Source organism: Pogoniulus pusillus, chromosome Z, assembly GCF_015220805.1.
Source record: "Pogoniulus pusillus isolate bPogPus1 chromosome Z, bPogPus1.pri, whole genome shotgun sequence".
NCBI lineage: Eukaryota > Metazoa > Chordata > Aves > Piciformes > Lybiidae > Pogoniulus > Pogoniulus pusillus.
Window position 1 is genome coordinate 45271616 of NC_087309.1, and position 17895 is coordinate 45289510.

The following is a 17895-nucleotide window of genomic DNA, read 5'->3' on the forward strand; positions in this document are numbered from 1 at the left end:
TGTGTTAATGTTACTAGTGTTATTAGGAGAGGGAACATCTGGGCTTTGATGATTTCCCTGTACTCCTGGGAATCCTGCCAATCCTGCTGTGTTATCATTTCCACTAGGAACATTGGCAGCTTTCCTGGAATCTGGAGAGGGAGGTGTAGTGGCTGTCCCTTGCTGTGACCCTGAGTTATCTTTGTTTTGGTTTGGACCGCTGGATTGTTTATCTTTGAAAGTTTCCTAGTTCTTGCAGTCATTGCACTCGATTTTTTCTTCCATAATGCCAGAATTAATATGAAAATCAAAATTAGAAGACATAAATTCACACCTGACGGAAATGCCACCGTCTGACATGAATAAAATTCCGAACAAGGGTCTGCCTGACTTGTAGGTAATATAATTTTCATGAGGGCGGTAGACAAAGCAGTAGAAGTACTTCCAATAACTGTAATATTATTGGTAAATACCCCTTTAATATTACTAGTAAAATTTTCAGTGACGTTAAAACCAACATACCCAAGAATGAAATTGACCCAATTCCAGAACACAGATGTAAGTTTAGCTTTGACTTTCTTAAAATGTACATTAAGCAAGAAATAACTAATTTGGGCTTTGATCCAATTATGCACAAGAAAACAGAAAACAGTATCACACAGTATCACAGTATCACCAAGGTTGGAAGAGACCTCATAGATCCTCAAGTCCAACCCTTTACTACAGAGCTCAAGGCTAGATCACGACACCAAGTGCCACGTCCAATCCCGCCTTGAACAGCTCCAGGGACAGCGACTCCACCAACTCCCTGGGCAGCCCATTCCAGTAGCCAATGACTCTCTCAGTGAAGAACTTTCTCCTCACCTCCAGCCTAAATTCCCCCTGGCATAGCTTGAGGCTGTGTCCTCTTGTTCTGGTGCTGGCCACCTGAGAGAAGAGAGCAACCTCCTCCATTCTGATTCCCAGAGTTAATTAATAATCACTCAAAATGAATTTGCCCCTCGTTTGAGTGCCAAATAAAAATATATGTGATGGTTTGGGTGTTCCCCACCCCCTTACCCTTTAGAAATCACCCAGAGTAGACTCAGCAACTCTGGAATTTTGAATGAAGCTATTTATTTACAGCTAGCACAATATACAAGCAGATATTTACAGTATATACAGTTATAGACAGAAATATACAAGGTAAAAGTAATACAGAAACACAACTCCCCTCCCAGAAACCTGAGTCCCCAGGAGGGGCTCCCAACCACCCCTTCACCTTCCCCCTGCCCCTTTCAACCTTACCCCAGTCCCAAGGAAGAATGGAGGTTCGGCCAAGAGGTTAAGAAGCAAAGGTGGGTTAGGTCAAACAGAAGGGTGTGTTAGAGAGATGCAGCTCAGTCAGCAGCCGAAGTGAGAGTGAGAGAAAATGGCGACAGTGTTATCTAATGTTTTCATTTCTTGTTCAGTAAGACTGTAATCTAGTTCTTCTCACCAAAACATTCTAGCTAGCTTCAAACTAGGACAAGTAGATGATTTTTCTTCTCAATTGATTATGACTTCCGTGTTACTTTCAGATCTCTTGCACAAACAACAATAATGCAGAATGCATCTGCACTCTATATACTGAAATTGTTGAAGATTCCTTTTTCAGTTGAATATATAAATTTTATCTACTGAACCTTTTCTTTGACTAACAAAATGCTGTGTCTAGAGTGACAGCTTTCAGCTTGGTAACATTTTATCGGTGAAGTTCTGTTTACGCTTGACAAATCATGACAATGTGTTCACGCTTGGACTCTTATGCATGGGCATAGTTGGGATTATTTTTTTTTAATCTTATTTAGGCAGTGGTTGGCTAATGTTCATTTTTCCAAACAAAAGTAACATTTCATAGCTAAGTATCTTTTTAAGTATCTTTCAAAGTTCATAAGTCTCTTAGAATTGGAAGCCTACAGGAAAACCACGAGTTCATATCACTAGTTGTCTTTTGATGCTTAACCTGTAGTTGCTCGTTTTTCTTTCAGTACCTGGAATCCATGTTTACGCTGCTTTTCCAGCTACTTCAGGAAGTAACACAATGTGACACTAAAATGCACGTTCTTCACGTCCTGTCTTGTGTTATTGAAAGAGTCAATATGCAGGTATTTTATTACTAGATTTGAATGTTGACTTTGTACTAAACACAAAGAAGGTGTTGCTATTGTTGGCTTACACAAAATAGCAGAAAAATGTCATTGATTAATACACTTAGCTGGTGATTGTCACAGTAGTTGCCTGCATTGTTTGCGTTACTTAGTTCTCTTCACTTTTCAGTTCTTATTTACCTTTTGTGTAATATGTGATTCCATAGTTGCTGCTACTTACTAATAGTACATATTTGCTCTATTTTCTGCACTTATACTTTGGAGTACAGAAGGTTATACTTAATGCATTTCTTGCAATTTTCATGTTTACATTGTAAGTTACTCTGATTGTTTTATCTGAACTAGTATTTTATTAAATCTTATGTACTAACAGAGACATTTATGAGGATAAAATGCTTCATGCCTTTTTTTTTCATCACTTTCTTCCTAGAGCGTATTCTTTAGCTAATTGAGAAAGAAATTGAATTTTTGGAGAATTGAAAAAAAAAATCCTGTTTTTGTCTCAATTTTTTTGGTGGTATTATAGTATTAAGGACAGAGATAATTCTGTTTTTTGTGCTTATCCGCTCTTGCTACAAATAATCTTGTCTGAGAGCCAAATAAATCTTTTGTTCCTAGCAGGAAAAGTCAACATGACACCAGATTTTCCTGCATTTTGAATGAACTAGAGAAACATCAGTAAAACTGAAACAAAACCAACACAAAAAAAAAAGAGAAAGAACCTTTGAGTCCAGTTAAGCTAATTCCTAATGAAATAGTTTAGAAAACAGATTGATTTTTTTAGCATTAGGGTTTTTTATTTGGGGGATTTTAATTTTTTTTTTTAACTGACACTGTTTGTGCTCCTTTTAATGCCATTATTTAGGAGTCCTGTTTAAGTGAGGAGCACAGGAAAATACCTCAGGTTATCAAATTAAGTATTTTTTGTGTTGTGTTTGCTATCTAGGCCTGATTGCTATGTGCAAATATTACCATAAGTAATCTTTTCAAGCTACTGTGCGAACAGAAGTTATTTCAGTCCGACTATGGAAGGAAGATGGCATTTTATGACTAGGAAAGTCGAGGAAATTAAAGCAAACTTATTGTTTTTACTGTGATAAAAGCAGCTCTTATGCTTAGAATAAATGAATGGCATTTTTTCACACATTAATAAACAAATCTGTGTTCTTAACTTCAGATACAACCATACATAGGATGTTTGGTTCAGTATTTACCACTCCTTTGGAAACAGAGTGAGGAGCACAATATGTTACGATGGGCCATTCTAACCACCCTAATCCATCTCGTCCAGGTAAGGGACCTGAATCACAAATATTGGCAGTGACTCTTTCAGTTCTTTATCAGACATGCTTGGATATTTTGTGTATGTGTATATGTGTGTGTCTATATTTACACACACATATATATACAGATATATCTGTGTAAGCAAAACTAAGGTGTTTTTATTTTATAGGCTATTTCAAAATGCTTATCAGTCTTGTAATAAAGGCATGGTTGTCATATAGTAGAGGTATAATCTACTAATATGACCTATTTTTACAATGTCTGTTTTATTAGAATTACCAGAATTATTAAAGCATCTCTGAGCCAGGAACTCCTGTCACTGTACTGTAGTTCATGGCTGTGGCTTTTAAGTGCAGTAAGTGATAGTAATAGTGAGTACAGAGGTGAACATAGTGATTCTCAGATCAGTTTTTCTTTAGGTTTTTGTAGGATTTTTTTAAAATGTCGTTATGTTGTAAGGAACTATTCCTTTCCAGAGTATATCGCTTGCATTTAGCAATATTAGGTTTTGTTTTCCCATTGCTTATTTAGCTAAATTTTCTTAGTTCACTTAATGTCTCAAAGTTCTCATAACTCAAGAAATACGGATAGATCTTGTCCCAGATTTTCTTACATAAAATTGATAACTATGTTGACCAATATTGTGTCTAAATGGAGGTTGCTAGTAACCTGTAGTCAGGTCAATGCATGTTGACCTGTTAGAATCATTTAGGTTGGAAAGGGCTTTTAAGATTGCTGAGTCCAACCCTTAACCTAATACTGGCAATTCTACCACTAAACCGTGGCCCTAAGCACCACATCTACATGTCTTTTGAATACCTTCAAGGATGGTGACTTGATAACTACTCTGGGCAGCCTATTTTAGTGCTTGACAACCCTTTCAGAAAGTAGTTTTTTCTTAATCTCCAACCTAGACCTCCCCTGGTGCAACTTGGTGTGTCATCCTATTACTTCTTACCTGGCAGAAGAGACCAACACCCACCTCAATACAACCTCCACTCAGGATGTTGCAGAGAGCAATAAGGTTGCCACTCATCCTCTTCTTCTCCAGACAAAACGATCCTAGTTCCCTCAGCTGCTCCTCTGGACGCACTACTGTTATGTCTTAAATCTGTTGTCCATCAACACCTGCCAGCTGGACTTAACTTTGCCATCACTCTTTGGGCTCAGCCAACCAGCTGTGTTATTTATCCAGCTAGGAGTGCACCTATCCAAGACATGAGCAGCCAGTTACTCGAGGAGAATGCTATGGGAGACTGTCAAATGCTTTATTAAATTCCAGGGAAGCAACATCCGGGGTCTTTCCCTTATTCACCTTTTAATTTGAGGTCAGGTTAGTTAATTAGGACCTGCCCTTCATGAATACATGATGACTGGCCTGGTGACCTGGTTGTCCTGTACCTGCTGTGAGGTGGCGCTCAAACTACTTGGATGGTTTTGAATCTTGCTGGTAACTTGGCATCTCCTCCCTGTTTTTCTATACATAAAATTTCCTAATAATTCTAGAAGCTTCCTGTAATACCTTGTCAGGGAACTTTGAAAGCCCCACTTTGCAGTCAGGGACACTAGATCAGCTTTGAGCTGGAACAGCAAAGCCAACAGAGACCCAGGCAGTCATGAGCTGCTTGCTTTATACATAGGTAATTAAAATTAACAGAATTTCTTATGAGTGAAGGAAGATATCTTGTTATAATTAATGAATCCTTGTACTTGCAGTATCCAGAAATGCTCATGCTATCAGCAGTAAAAATACTAACAAAATGTACCATGTTCCTTAGAAAAGATTAACTATTAACTAATAAAACAGTACATGGCTGTGTTGCCTTATTGTCTGTAGAATCTGTGCAATTAAGCACTTACTTGACTTAAAATATATGCCATTCCACCTCCTACTACATCCAAAGGTGTACTGGGACTATAAAAGATCAAGAGAGTTGCTCCTAGGATGTAGGGTTGTGTCCATACAGGAACAGACTGAGTATACAGGCAATATGGAACTTGTGGGAATATGTAACTAAGAGGATAGAACTGTAGAGGTTAAGAGTGGAAAGAGTTTGAAAAGAGAATTGCTAGACATAACAACCAAAGAAAAAGTTAAGATTCTTTTAAAAGAGGAGTTAGTTCAAACAAGGCAAAAATATATTTTTTGTGTGGCTCAAGGAGCATTTAAAAAATAAATCACTGTCATCAGTCTGTGTGTTCTTTATGTAGCAATGAAAACCCTTCTCCTGATTTTTAAAATATATCAAAAGATTTAGTATGCACTAAGATCCAAAAAGTAAATTTATTTTCATTATCTTCAAAACATTTTATTCAGCATTTAGTCACTTACTGGTTTTTTGGGATGTAACTTCTCATAGAAAGAAAATGACCAGTGAATGCTTCTAGGAATGTGTACTGTTTATAATTTCTTCTTACAGACCATTAATAACATGCTTGTTTTTAAAAAAAGAAGACTTCTTTAATTTTTGCAAGACATTTTGAGAGAAAGCTCAAGAGTGTCAAACTATGTTGTTGTATGAACTGGATGCAGCTTCAGCCTTTGGTTTCATGGATATGTGTTTATGTTATGCAAATAAAACAACGTCACAGACATTTTTCGGTGCTATTCTTGAAATGCATGATTTGAAATTTGTAAAGTACTTTATAAATGTTTTTTTGCTCACCTTTACAGGGACTGGGAGCGGAAAGCAAAAATCTGTATCCTTTTCTGCTTCCAGTTATTCAGCTAAGTACAGATGTTTGTCAGCCTCCACATGTCTATCTTCTGGAAGATGGTTTAGAATTGTGGTAAGAATGTTCAACAGTTTTGGATTTTTAAGATGTTATTTTTATACTCTCAGGAGAGAAAAATTCAACTGTATTAAAAATGTATATGTCCTTGTTGTCTTATACTGATGCCTTATGATCTGTATCACACCTTTTCTCAGAAGTGATCAGGATTGGAAGTTAATGAAAGAGACACAGTTAAAAGTAACTGAGTAGATAATGTATTTTCAGGTAACTGATAGTGAGGTACAGATCTGCTTTGATGATGAACAGTAAGACAAAGTCCAGACTCACTATAATGTGTATCCTCAACTAACAATTTGATGTGTTTCAGATAGGAAGCACAATGACTAAGTGATTCTTAGAGCTGGTTGACACAAGAGATGGTGAATTTATAAGGATAAAATATAGAAGTTACCTTCCAGGGCTCAAGATATTTGGCAATTGAACATAGAAAAAGAAATAGCCCTGTGATCGGTTTGCTCTGAGATGAATTTGGTTTCCTAGTGCAGCTGACACTGTAGGAGGAAGAAACTGTTAACTGGACTGAATTCAGCCATCTCTTTCTTGAAAAAGAGCAATATAATGAGTTTGTCTTGGAGTAGTGAGGTACTCCTATAAATTGTGGGTGGGCATTTGAATTACAAGCATATAAATGATCTCTTCTGTGTGCAGCAGACTAAGGTTTGTAGTGCCACTGACGACAACTTGAATGCGGTATCTTCACAAATTTGACAGGGATGTTTGTAAGGAATCTATTCAGAATTTGTATCTTATTAGTAATATTGATCTTGGGTTTGCTATTCTGCCTGTGCTGTAGAATGATGTATTAAGATGCCTTAGAGCATCAGAGGCGTCTGGATGAAGCTGACAGGGACAGTGGGACTGTAGTGGCTTTTTGAACCAAAAGCGGAGGAGCTGAGATACTTTGCATAACCAGAAACGTTACTTGCATACAGTAATCTCACATGTAAGCTGCAGGAGCAAACTGCAATGTGTTTCTACGGTTTGAGATACGAATTTAATTGTAGTTACTGTTTTTAAACCTCAGGAATTCTTAATTGTTGCAAGTGATGCTGAGCTTATAGTTATGCTTTTATGTATGTTAATCAAGGCATCATTTCATACTTCAAGGAATTAAAAAGTAAATTTTTGAGCTGGTCATCACAGCTGCTCCTTTGAAGTGTAAAGCACTGCATGTATTGTCCTTACACCATCAGTAAACCTCTGTATCCACTTTCTGTGAGTTCACAAGTTGAGTCCTCGGACATTGTCACTGCTGCATTTTGGAGGCTATTTTGTCTTTGAAAAGGTGTTTTTCTTTAGTCTACCTTATCAAGACCTGTGGTTATACTAATGGCTGTGTTGTAAGGACTACTGCAGTGTTTGGGTGTATTTCAAGTAGTTGTAACATGCTACCTAGAGATGATTACTGGAGTTAGTGTTTTATGTCTGTCAAAATGATTGCTGAATGCTTTTCATGGATGGTCTGAAATATTTTGCTTAATCTGTTATTAGGTTAGTGACATTGGAGAATAGTCCGTGTCTTACACCGGAGCTCCTGAGAATCTTTCAGAATATGTCTGCCCTTCTTGGTAAGCCTTTTCTTAATGAAATAGCTGGGTTTTCTTGTTGTTCTTCTTGTTTTGCATGAAGAAATGCTGCTGTGGCTACAAGAGCTGAGAGGACTTCCAAAATTGTAACTATTAAAAATGGAAGAACAAGGTTTTCTCACTTGGCTTTTCCACTTTTGTTTACTGTGTATTTGCCCTAGGTTTTTTTTTGTTTGGGTTTTATTGTTGTTGTTTCATTTGGGTTTTTTATTGGTGGTGGTTTTGGTTTGGTTTTGCTGTTGGTTTACTGGGTTTTTTTAAATGGAGATGCTTTGTACAGGAAAGCTAAGACAAGTTGCAGGTCACCATTTTAGAGATTTTTTTTTTAAGACGTTCTTGAAATTTAACACCAAATATGCTGAATTTTACTGATATTCATTCTGTAGAATATTTGCCTATTCTGCTTATTACTATGTTGAGGAGGGGTATTCTGCCACCTACACCAATTGTGACAAAGGTGAGAAATTAATTGGTGCGAGGTGATATTTTGTAAAAACATATAACTTATTAACTTCAATATTCTGAACTCTTGCCACCCCCAACCACTGAATTTTAATATAAATTTGGATCTACGAGGTTATGAAAGATATTCTAGGAATAATATCAAAGAGTAACTTGTTAATAACTAGCAGACATTCAAATTATAAACAAGAGAGAGGCTTCCCTCCAGCAAATACCGCTTGGGGTCAATATGCTGCTTGCTCAGTAGGTGAGCTGAAGCTCTTTCTGCAGTAGCAGGAGGCAGTAGAATTACAGAGGCATTAAAGCATTGACTCATAAATTCTGATTAATTATCAATCACCCTCCGGGGCTACGTCACAGCCTATGCAAGTGTCAAATCTTCAGGGGACTCTGCCCGTGGATGGTGAGGCTGGAATCCTCCCGGCGTCAGGGGAAAGGACAGTCTGCGACCTCGTTCTCCTTGCTTCTTCTGGACACTCTGTCCAGGGATTCTTAGGCAGGACCTCAGGTGCAGAAGGAGTACAATGCCATACAGTCTCATCATGATCTCATGCTGGCCATATAGGCCAGTCGTGTGCAGACAATTCAGAGTCTGCTTCCTGGTAACCCGTGGCTGGGGTTTACTAGGCAGTGATAAGGTAGCAGGCATGCAGTAGGCTGCACGGGAGACTGAGATCTGTAGATAAAGGCAGGCAATACAGGACCTAGTCCTGGTCACGCACCACAGTGGTGTGCAGGTGTGCACAGCTGGCTGGGAACCCATGGGAGGTTCTGTCTCTGTGAAGTAGATTCACTGTGGGTGGGCATGCAGGCAGGCAGGCATAAACAGGCATAAGCAAAAAGCAGTGCTGGTGAGTCTAAGCACTTTGTTTACCTGTGTACCTCTATTTATCAAATGTGGGCTGAGATTAATGGCATTTTGGACATGCCAATCAGGTTGGCAGTCAGCCAAACTTAACCATAATAGGCAAAATCCACAAGCCTGGACCTCCCAAATAGGGGAATAGCATGGGCCTAGCACCCGGTGGGCCGTAAGCTAGGCGCATGGGCTTATACAACCACTTACACAACCACATTACACAACCTAAAGCCTGGGCAGGCCAGACTTTATGGCACCAGGTCTGTTGTGCCCCTTTGTGGTCATTTATGTGTTTACCTGTGGTTTGGGCAGAAAAACATGTCCAGGCAAGGCATGAATAAGCCTATTTTCCGGCCTATGGGCCCTCCATGACGTACTAGAATGATGATTTCTAGTCTGAAGAGTTGAAGTTTCCACTATTAGTTTTTGTTGTTATTCAGTTAATAACTAACTACATAGGATGTTTTCATGCTACCTACGTACATCTGTAAATGGTTTGAAATTAAAAGCAATAGTTTTGCTTGAATTGTTGACAAAATACAAACTTATTAATGAGAAGAAAGATTTGGTGCTTAAGAAGTAATGATATTTGGCAATCTTTTCCTTTGTGAGTAAAGAGAAAATAAATATTTTGTGCTTTATTTCTATTATGTAAATATGTTCATGTTTAATGAAATCTTTAGGTGGGTTTTTGTAGGTTGTGGAGCTAATACAGCAAATTAATTTGTTTTTAACTGCAATCATGGAATGCTTTAGGTTGAAATCCACCTTTAAAGGTCCTTTAGTCTAACTTCTCACCACAATGATCAGGGACATCTTCAAATGAATCAGGTTGTTCAGATCTGCCCTATCCAGTTAGGCTGTAAACATTTCTAAGGATGTGGCTTCTACTCATCTTGGCAACCTGTTCCAGTGTTTCACCACCCTCACTGTAAAAGTATTCTTCCTTGTAACTAGTCTGAATCTACCCTCTTTTAGTTTAAAACTTTTATCCCTTGTCCTGTTACAACAGGCCTTGCCAAAAAGAATTTCCCCATCTTTCTTATAAAGCTCAATTATACAACTGAAAGTCCTGCAAGTCCCACCACAGCATTCCTCTTCTTTTGCCTGAACAGTCCAATTCTCTCAGCCTGTCCTCATAGAAGAGGTGCTTCGGCCCTCAATTTAATTTTGTGGCACTCATCTGGACCCATTCCAACAAATTCATGTCCTTTTAGTGCTGAAGGCCCTAGATCTGGATGCTGTACTCCAGGTGATGTCTTAGTAGAGAGAAGCGTAGCAATGGAGTCATCTCCCTCAACCTGCTGCTAGCCACACTTCTTTTTGATGCAGCCCAGGATACAGCTGGCCCTATGGGATGCAAGGACACACTGCTGACTCGCATCCAACAGTCTCTCAAGTCATGTACAGGGCTGCTCTCAATCACATCATGCTCTAATCTGTGTTGATACAAAGGATTGCCCCTACCCAGGTGTAGGACCTTGATCTTGCCCTTGTTCAGGCTGCTAAAGTTGACTTGAGACATCCTGCCCCTCTAATGTATCAGCTCCACCATTCATATTGGTGTAATCTGCAAACTTGCTGGCAATTCACTTGATATTACTGTACAGACCCCAGAGGGGCACCCCTTGTCACCAGTTTTCATCTTGGCGTCAAGCTGTTAACCACTGCCATCTGGCTGTGACCATTTGACTAATTTATTACCTACCAAATCGTCCACCTGTCAAATCCATATCTCTTCAACTTAGAGAGAAGGATGTTGTAGGAGACTGTGTCAGAGGTCTTGCAGAAGGCCAGACAGATGACATCTATGACTCTTCCCTTGTCCACTGATGCTCCATCACAGAAGACCACAAGATTGGTGAGGCAGGACTTGCCCTTGGTGAAGCCGTGTTGGCTGTCTTGAATCGCCTGTCTGTCCCCCATGTGCCTTAGCATAACTTCTAGGAGGACCGATTCCGGGACTTGCCCAGGTATAGAGTTAAAGCTGACATATTTGTAGTTTCTTGTGTCTTCCTTTCTGCTTTTTTTAAAGAATGAGTGCAATGTTTCCCTTTTTTCCAATCTCCAGGAACTTCCAGCTGACTGCCAGGACTTTTCAGATATCATGGAGTGTGGCTTTGCAAATGCATCAGCCAATTCTTCAGACCCTGCAGTATATCCTATTGGGTCCCATTGGTGTATGTGTGTGTTCAGGTTCCTCAGGTGGACCCAAATCTTGTCTTCACTTACAGTGGGAAGAATATTGTAACCCTGATCTCCATCTTGTGGCACTTCAGCTTGAGAGGTGTAAGGAGAGAAGTTGCCACTGAATAGTGAGGCAAAATAGGTTTGGAATGCCTGAGCCTTATTGCCATCTGTTGTAACTAGCTTTGTAGTCTTGCTTATTAAAGAGAGTACACTTTCTTTAACCTTTTCTGGTTGACATACATGTAGAAGCCCTTCTTGATATTCTTTTCATCACTTGCTAAGTTCATCTTCAGGCACACCTTGGCCTTCCTCATTCTTTCTTTACACACCAGACAGTGTTCTTGTTTCTCCTGCCTGTGCGTTTCCTTCTTGCCCTTTTTTTTTTTTTTTTTTTGACCAGCAGATCTCAGCTCAGCTGTAGTGATCTCTTCTTTTCCTTTCCTTATTTCCTACCTTTGGGGATCAAGGAAATATCCTTAAAGGTCTGTCATCTCTGCTCCCTGGTCTGTGAGGATTGTTTCCCAAGGAACCTCACTGACTAACTTCTTGAAGAGCTGGAAGTTTGCTTTCCTAAAATCAAGAGTCCTTACTTTAGTCTTTGCCTGATCCATATGCCTCAGGACTCTGAGCACCATCAATACCTAAGTACTGCAGCACAGGCTGCCTCAAGTCTTCACATCACTGATGAACTCACTTGTATTAGGTCCATTATTGCATCCCTTCTACGAGAGCTGTCTATTACCTGTCTTAAGAAATTATCCTCAAGATGTTTCAGGACTCTCCTGGATTCCCTATAGCTTGCTATGTTACTTTTTCAGCAGATGTTGGGGTGGTTAAAGGCCCCCAGTAGGACAAGAGCCTGTGAGAGCAGATCAGGAGAGACAATTCTGCCACTTTACTCTGCTTAGGAAGACCTCACCTGGAATACTGCATCCACTTCTGGAGTCCTCAAAACAGGAGGGCCATGAAGACATTCAGGGGGGATGGAATACCTCTCTTATGAGGACAAGCTGAAGAAACTGGGTTCATCCTGGAGAAGAGAAGACTCTGGGGAGACCCAATAGACTTCCATTATCTGAAGGTGGCTTACAAGAAGGCTGCAGAGGGATTGTTACAGAGGCCTGCAGTGATAGGACAAGGTGGAAAATGGTTTGAAACCATAGAAGGGTAGATTTAGATTGGATGTCAGGAACAAGTTTTTTACCATGAGGATGGTGGCACACCAGAACAAGTTGCCCAGGATGAGAGTTGAGACCCCATCTCTGGAACTATTCAAGGTCAGATTTGAAAAGGCTCTGAGCAGCATGAGTTGGTGGAGAATAGAATAGAATCAACCAGGTTGAAAGAGACCTCCGAGATCATCCAGTCCAACCTATCACCCATCCCTGTCCAATCAAGGATGTCCCTGCTCGCTGCAGGGAGGTTGGACTAGGTGGCCTTTGGAGGTCCCTTCCAATCTAAACCATTCTATAATTCTGCAAGAGTGAAGCCTCCTGTAGCTGAAGTAAGAAGACTTCATCAATAAGCTGACTTTGAGTAGGTAGCTTATAGTAATCAACAACCACAAAGTTTCTTCTGTTGCCTTAATCTTCAGTTCTTGCCCATAAGGTTTTGACCTACTCATGGCTATTCTTGAGGAATAGCTCTTCACACTATTTCTTTTTGATATATATAGGTCAGCGCCTCTGCCCATCCATCCTTTTGTGTAACTTCTCAACTGCCTGTAGCCATAGATAGCCTCACTCCAGTCATGTGCTTCAACTCAGCAAGTTTCAGTATTGGTAGCTTTCCAACAACACAGTAGCTTCCAACTCCTCTTATTTGTCCATAAATTTAATATTAGACTGAAGGTCAGTAGATAGTTTTGTCACTGTGTGTTAGGTGCAAGACGATGTCTTCTCTTGTTTTACTGTCTTGTCTAGTTCTCCAATGGCAAAACTGCTTAGGAAGTAGTCTTTTATAGTAGTTTTAGTATTAAACTCCATGTTAGGTCTCTTGGGTTGAGTAGACACCAAATCCTTATTATTTGTCTGAATTAATATCTACACATGTGTCTTTCCTTCCTTCTCCTGTGGTTGTAGTAGATAACATCTACTACAGGAAATTTGTACTGTACAAGTGGATCGTAGAATCAACCAGGTTGGAAGAGACCTCCAACATCACCCAGTCCAACCTATGACCCAACCATAGCCAATCAACTAGACCGTGGCACTAAGTGCCTCATCCAGTCTTCTCTTGAACACCTCCAGGGACGGTGAATCCACCACCTCCCTGAGTAGCCCATTCCAATGGGAAATCACTCTCTCTGGCAAGAACTTCCTCCTAACATCCAGCCTAGACCTCCCCTGGCACAACTTGAGACTGTGTCCCCTTGTTCTGCTGCTGGTTGCCTGGGTGAAGAGACCAACCCCCACCTGGCTACAACCTCTCTTCAGATAGTTGTAGACATCAATGAGGTCATCCTTGAGTCTCCTCTTCTCCAGGCTAAACAACCCCAGCTCCCTCAGCCTCTCCTCAGAGGGTTTGTGTTCCAGGCCTTTCACCAGCTTTGTCACCCTTCTCTGGACACCTTCCAGCACCTCAACATCTCTCTTGAATTGAGGGGCCCAGAACTGGACACAGGACTCGAGGTGTGGCCTGACCAGTGCTGAGTCCAGGGGAAGAATAACCTCCCTTGTCCTACTGGCCACACTGTTCCTGATACAGGCCAGGATGCCATTGGCTCTCTTGGCCACCTGGGCACACTGCTGGCTCGTGTTCAGCCTACTATCTATCAGTACCCTCAGGTCCCTTTCTGCCTGGCTGCTTTCCAGCCACGCTGTCCTCAGCCTGTAGAGTTGCCTGGGGCTGTTGTGGCTAAAGTGCAGAACCCTGCACTTGGCCTTGTTAAATCTCATCCCATTGGCCTCTGCCCACCCATCTAGCCTGTCCAGGTCCCTCTGCAGGGCTCTCCTACCTTCCAACAGATCAACACCTGCTCGTAGCAAACTTGCTTATGCTGGACTCAATGCCCTCGTCCAGATCATCAGTAAAGATGTTGAACAGGACTGGGCCCAGCACTGATCCTTGGGGAACACCACTAGTGACTGGCTGCCAACTGGATGTGACACCATTCACCACCACTCTCTGGGCCTGGCTCTTCAGCTAGTTTTTAACCCATATGAGAATGTATCTGTCCAAGCCATTGGGACAGCTTGCTCCTGCATCTTCAGGAGTTCTTTCTTGAAGTAGGTCCAACTTTCCCTTTGTTTTTAAGTGCTGTTTCCCAAGGAACTTTCCGAGTTAGTTTCTTAAATAGGCTGAAGTCTGCCCTTCAGAAGTCCAGTGTGGAGGTTCTGTTGATGCCCCTCCTGGTTTCTCCATGTATTGAAAACTATAATTTCATGGTCACGGGACCCCAGGCAGCCTCCAACCACCACATCCCCGACCAGCCCCTCTCTATTTGTGAGCAGATCAAGCAGGGCTGCCCCCCGGTAGGCTCACATAATAGCTGGGATGAGAAGTTGCCCTCCACACACTCTAGAAACCTTCTAGACTGCCTCTTCTCTGCAGTATTTAAGTCCCAGCAGATGTCTGGCAGATTGAAGTTGCACACAAGAACAAGGGCAAATGATCTTGAGGCAGCCTCCAGTTGTTTAAAGAGTAATAAATCACCCTCCTCTTCCAGGTTGGGCGGTCTATAACAGACTGCAACCAGGATGTCAGCCCTGTTGGCTTTCCCCTTAATTCTCACCCATAGGGACTCAACTTGATCATCCTTAATCTCTACCTCCATGACATTGCAGAACCTTTATATCTTGGTGCAGCAGACTGAATAATAGAAATGGAGGAATAAAATAATTACCTGAGAATGGGTAGGTTTCTGCAGTGAGACTGATACAATTTCAGGCTAGGAATATGGCTGTAATCAAGATACAACTATTTCAAGAAGCATCAGGTTTAATGTGTCTGTTCTGTACTTGTAAAGGTAGTGGCAAAAAGCAGGTTACTGGAACTGGATTGATTTCTCCAATGCAAATAAAACTTAGAGTGGTGCCTTTATTATATTAATTCAGAGAAATACATACTTGATTCAGGAGAACCTGTCAAGAGAATTGATGCATAATTGCTTTTAAAATGTGATCAGCTGAAAGTGCTGTCTTTCTAGAAAAAGGACACTGAGGTTTTTGCAAAGGTGAATGATTGTGATTCTGGTTTTTTGCATTTCCTCTGTTTTACCTCTTTCTTTTTTCTTCTTTATTGGAACAACTTGATTCTTATAGTTTTACTGCTCACACTCTGTACTTATGTATCAGGAATCACAGAATTGGAAGCTGTGGAGAGCTTGATGTTTATATGACTATATGTTATCGCTTAGAGTGGATCCCTCCCCCAGTAACTTACTGTAAATCTGCCCCAGAGAGTAAATTCACTACAACTCAGGATTTGGAAAGTCAGGAAAATGTATCTTTACAGAGGTGCTGGAACGTGTCCAGAGAAGGGCAACAAAGCTGGTGAGGGGCCTGGAACACAAACCCTATGAGGATAGGCTGAGGGAGCTGGGGCTGTTTAGCCTGGAGAAGAGGAGGCTCAGGGGTGACCTCATTGCTGTCTACAACTACCTGAAGGGAGGCTGTAGCCAGGTGGGGGTTGGCCTCTTCTCCCAGACAACCAGCAATAGAACAAGGGGACACAGTCACAGGTTGTGCCAGGGAAAGTATAGTCTGGATGTTAGGAGGAAGTTCTTGCTAGAGAATCATAGAATCAACCAGGTTGGAAGAGACCTCCAAGATCATCCAGTCCAACCTATCACCCAGCCCTATCCAATCAACTAGACCATGGCACTAAGTGCCTCATCCAGTCTTTTCTTGAAGACCCCCAGGGACAGTGCCTCCACCACCTCCCTGGGCAGCCCATTCCAATGGGAAATCACTCTCTCTGTGAAGAACTTCTTCCTAACATCCAGCCTATACCTCCCCCGGCACAACTTGAGACTGTGTCCCCTTGTTCTATTGCTGGTTGCCTGGGAGAAGAGGCCACCCCCCACCTGGCTACAATGCCCCTTCAGGTAGTTGTAGACACTAACAAGATCACCCCTGAGCCTCCTCTTCTCCAGGCTAAACAGGCCCAGCTCCCTCAACCTCTCCTCATAGGGTTTGTGTTCCAGGCCCCTCACCAGCTTTGTTGCCCTTCTCTAGAGAGAGTGATTTGCCATTGGAATGGGCTGCCCTGGGAGGTGGTGGAGTCACCATCCCTGGGGGTGTTCAAGAAAAGACTGGATGAGGCACTTAGTGCCATGGTCTAGTTAACTGGCTAGGGCTGGGTGCTAGGTTGGACTGGATGATCTTGGAGGTCTCTTCTAACCTGATTGATTCTATGATTCTGTGACCATACAGACAAACTATTACAGAATATAGCAACCTTACATGGGGTGAGGATGGAGCAAAGCAGCAGCCAAAACAGCGGCGGGGGAAGATAGGAGCGAGTGCAGCAAAATCAGCAAGGGGCACATACAAGCTGTGCTTTAGATATAAAGTGTTCAATGCTCCAATGAAATTATATTAACTTAATCTGTCATTGCCATTTTATGGCCTATCCCTGGCACGTTCACCTCTTCACTCAGAGACTCCAGTACTTTTCTGCCTTGGAATCATTGTCTGAGTTTCTCTATTCCTAATTTTTTTTTTGTCTGAGCTAGAAATCTGCCTTGAGTACTGTGTCCAGTTCTGGGCCCCTCAATTTAAGAAGGACATTGAGATGCTTGCGCGTGTCCAGAGAAGGGCAACGAGGCTGATGAGAGGCCTCGAGCACAAGCCCTATGAGGAGAAGCTGAGGGAGCTGGGATTGTTTAGCCTGGAGAGGAGAGGCTCAGGGGAGACCTTGTTGCTGTCTACAACTACCTGAAGAGTAGTTGTGGCCAGGAGGAGGTTGCTCTCTTCTCTCAGGTGGCCAGCACCAGAACAAGAGGACACAGCCTCAGGCTGCGCCAGGGGAAATTTAGGCTTGCGGTGGGGAGAAAGTTCTTCACTGAGAGAGTCATTGGATACTGGAATGGGCTGCCCTGGGAGGTGGTGGAGTCGCTGTCCCTGGGGCTGTTCAAGGCAGGATTGGACGTGGCACTTGGTGCCATGGTCTAGCCTTGAGCTCTGTGGTAAAGGGTTGGACTTGATGATCTTTGAGGTCTCTTCCAACCTTGGTGATACTGTGATAGCTCAAATGGCCACACTCTTTCTTTACAGCTTGTCTACTGCATCAGTGTCTGAAACTTAAAATATGGTGTATCCAGTAAGAAAAAACCCTGCTGACTTCTAAGGAGAGTCGAGTAACTTCAAAAAATGTTTAACACTGGTAGTATGCTATTAAAGCTCATTACAGATATGTCGGAGTCTTTTGATGAGGATATTGGGTGGATATCTGAAAAATAATCCCTTTTTTAGATATTTAAATTTTTAATATATGTGATATGAAGACGTGATTTGTCCAAGCATTGAGGTGAATAGTCCTGTATTCAAAGCTGGCTGCTGACCATGCCAGACAATGGGATAGGAGGGAAAAGATGAGAAACTTCATGGAGGGATGACTGTCCTCTAGTCAATGAACACTGGGTTAGTGATCAGTTGCAAAAATCGAA

General features: G+C 41.7%; 1 protein-coding gene across 3 annotated transcripts in view; it reads left to right on the forward strand.

Annotated features, from left to right (window-relative positions):
• Positions 1-17895, forward strand: part of IPO11 (importin 11) — a 110269-nt gene that overhangs the window by 48689 nt on the left and 43685 nt on the right. For all 3 annotated transcript variants that reach the window (XM_064140011.1, XM_064140012.1, XM_064140014.1), the window contains 4 exons: positions 1989-2105; positions 3286-3399; positions 6067-6182; positions 7680-7756. In XM_064140011.1, the coding sequence (XP_063996081.1) occupies positions 1989-2105; positions 3286-3399; positions 6067-6182; positions 7680-7756 (424 nt within the window). The remainder of the gene's footprint in view (positions 1-1988; positions 2106-3285; positions 3400-6066; positions 6183-7679; positions 7757-17895) is intronic.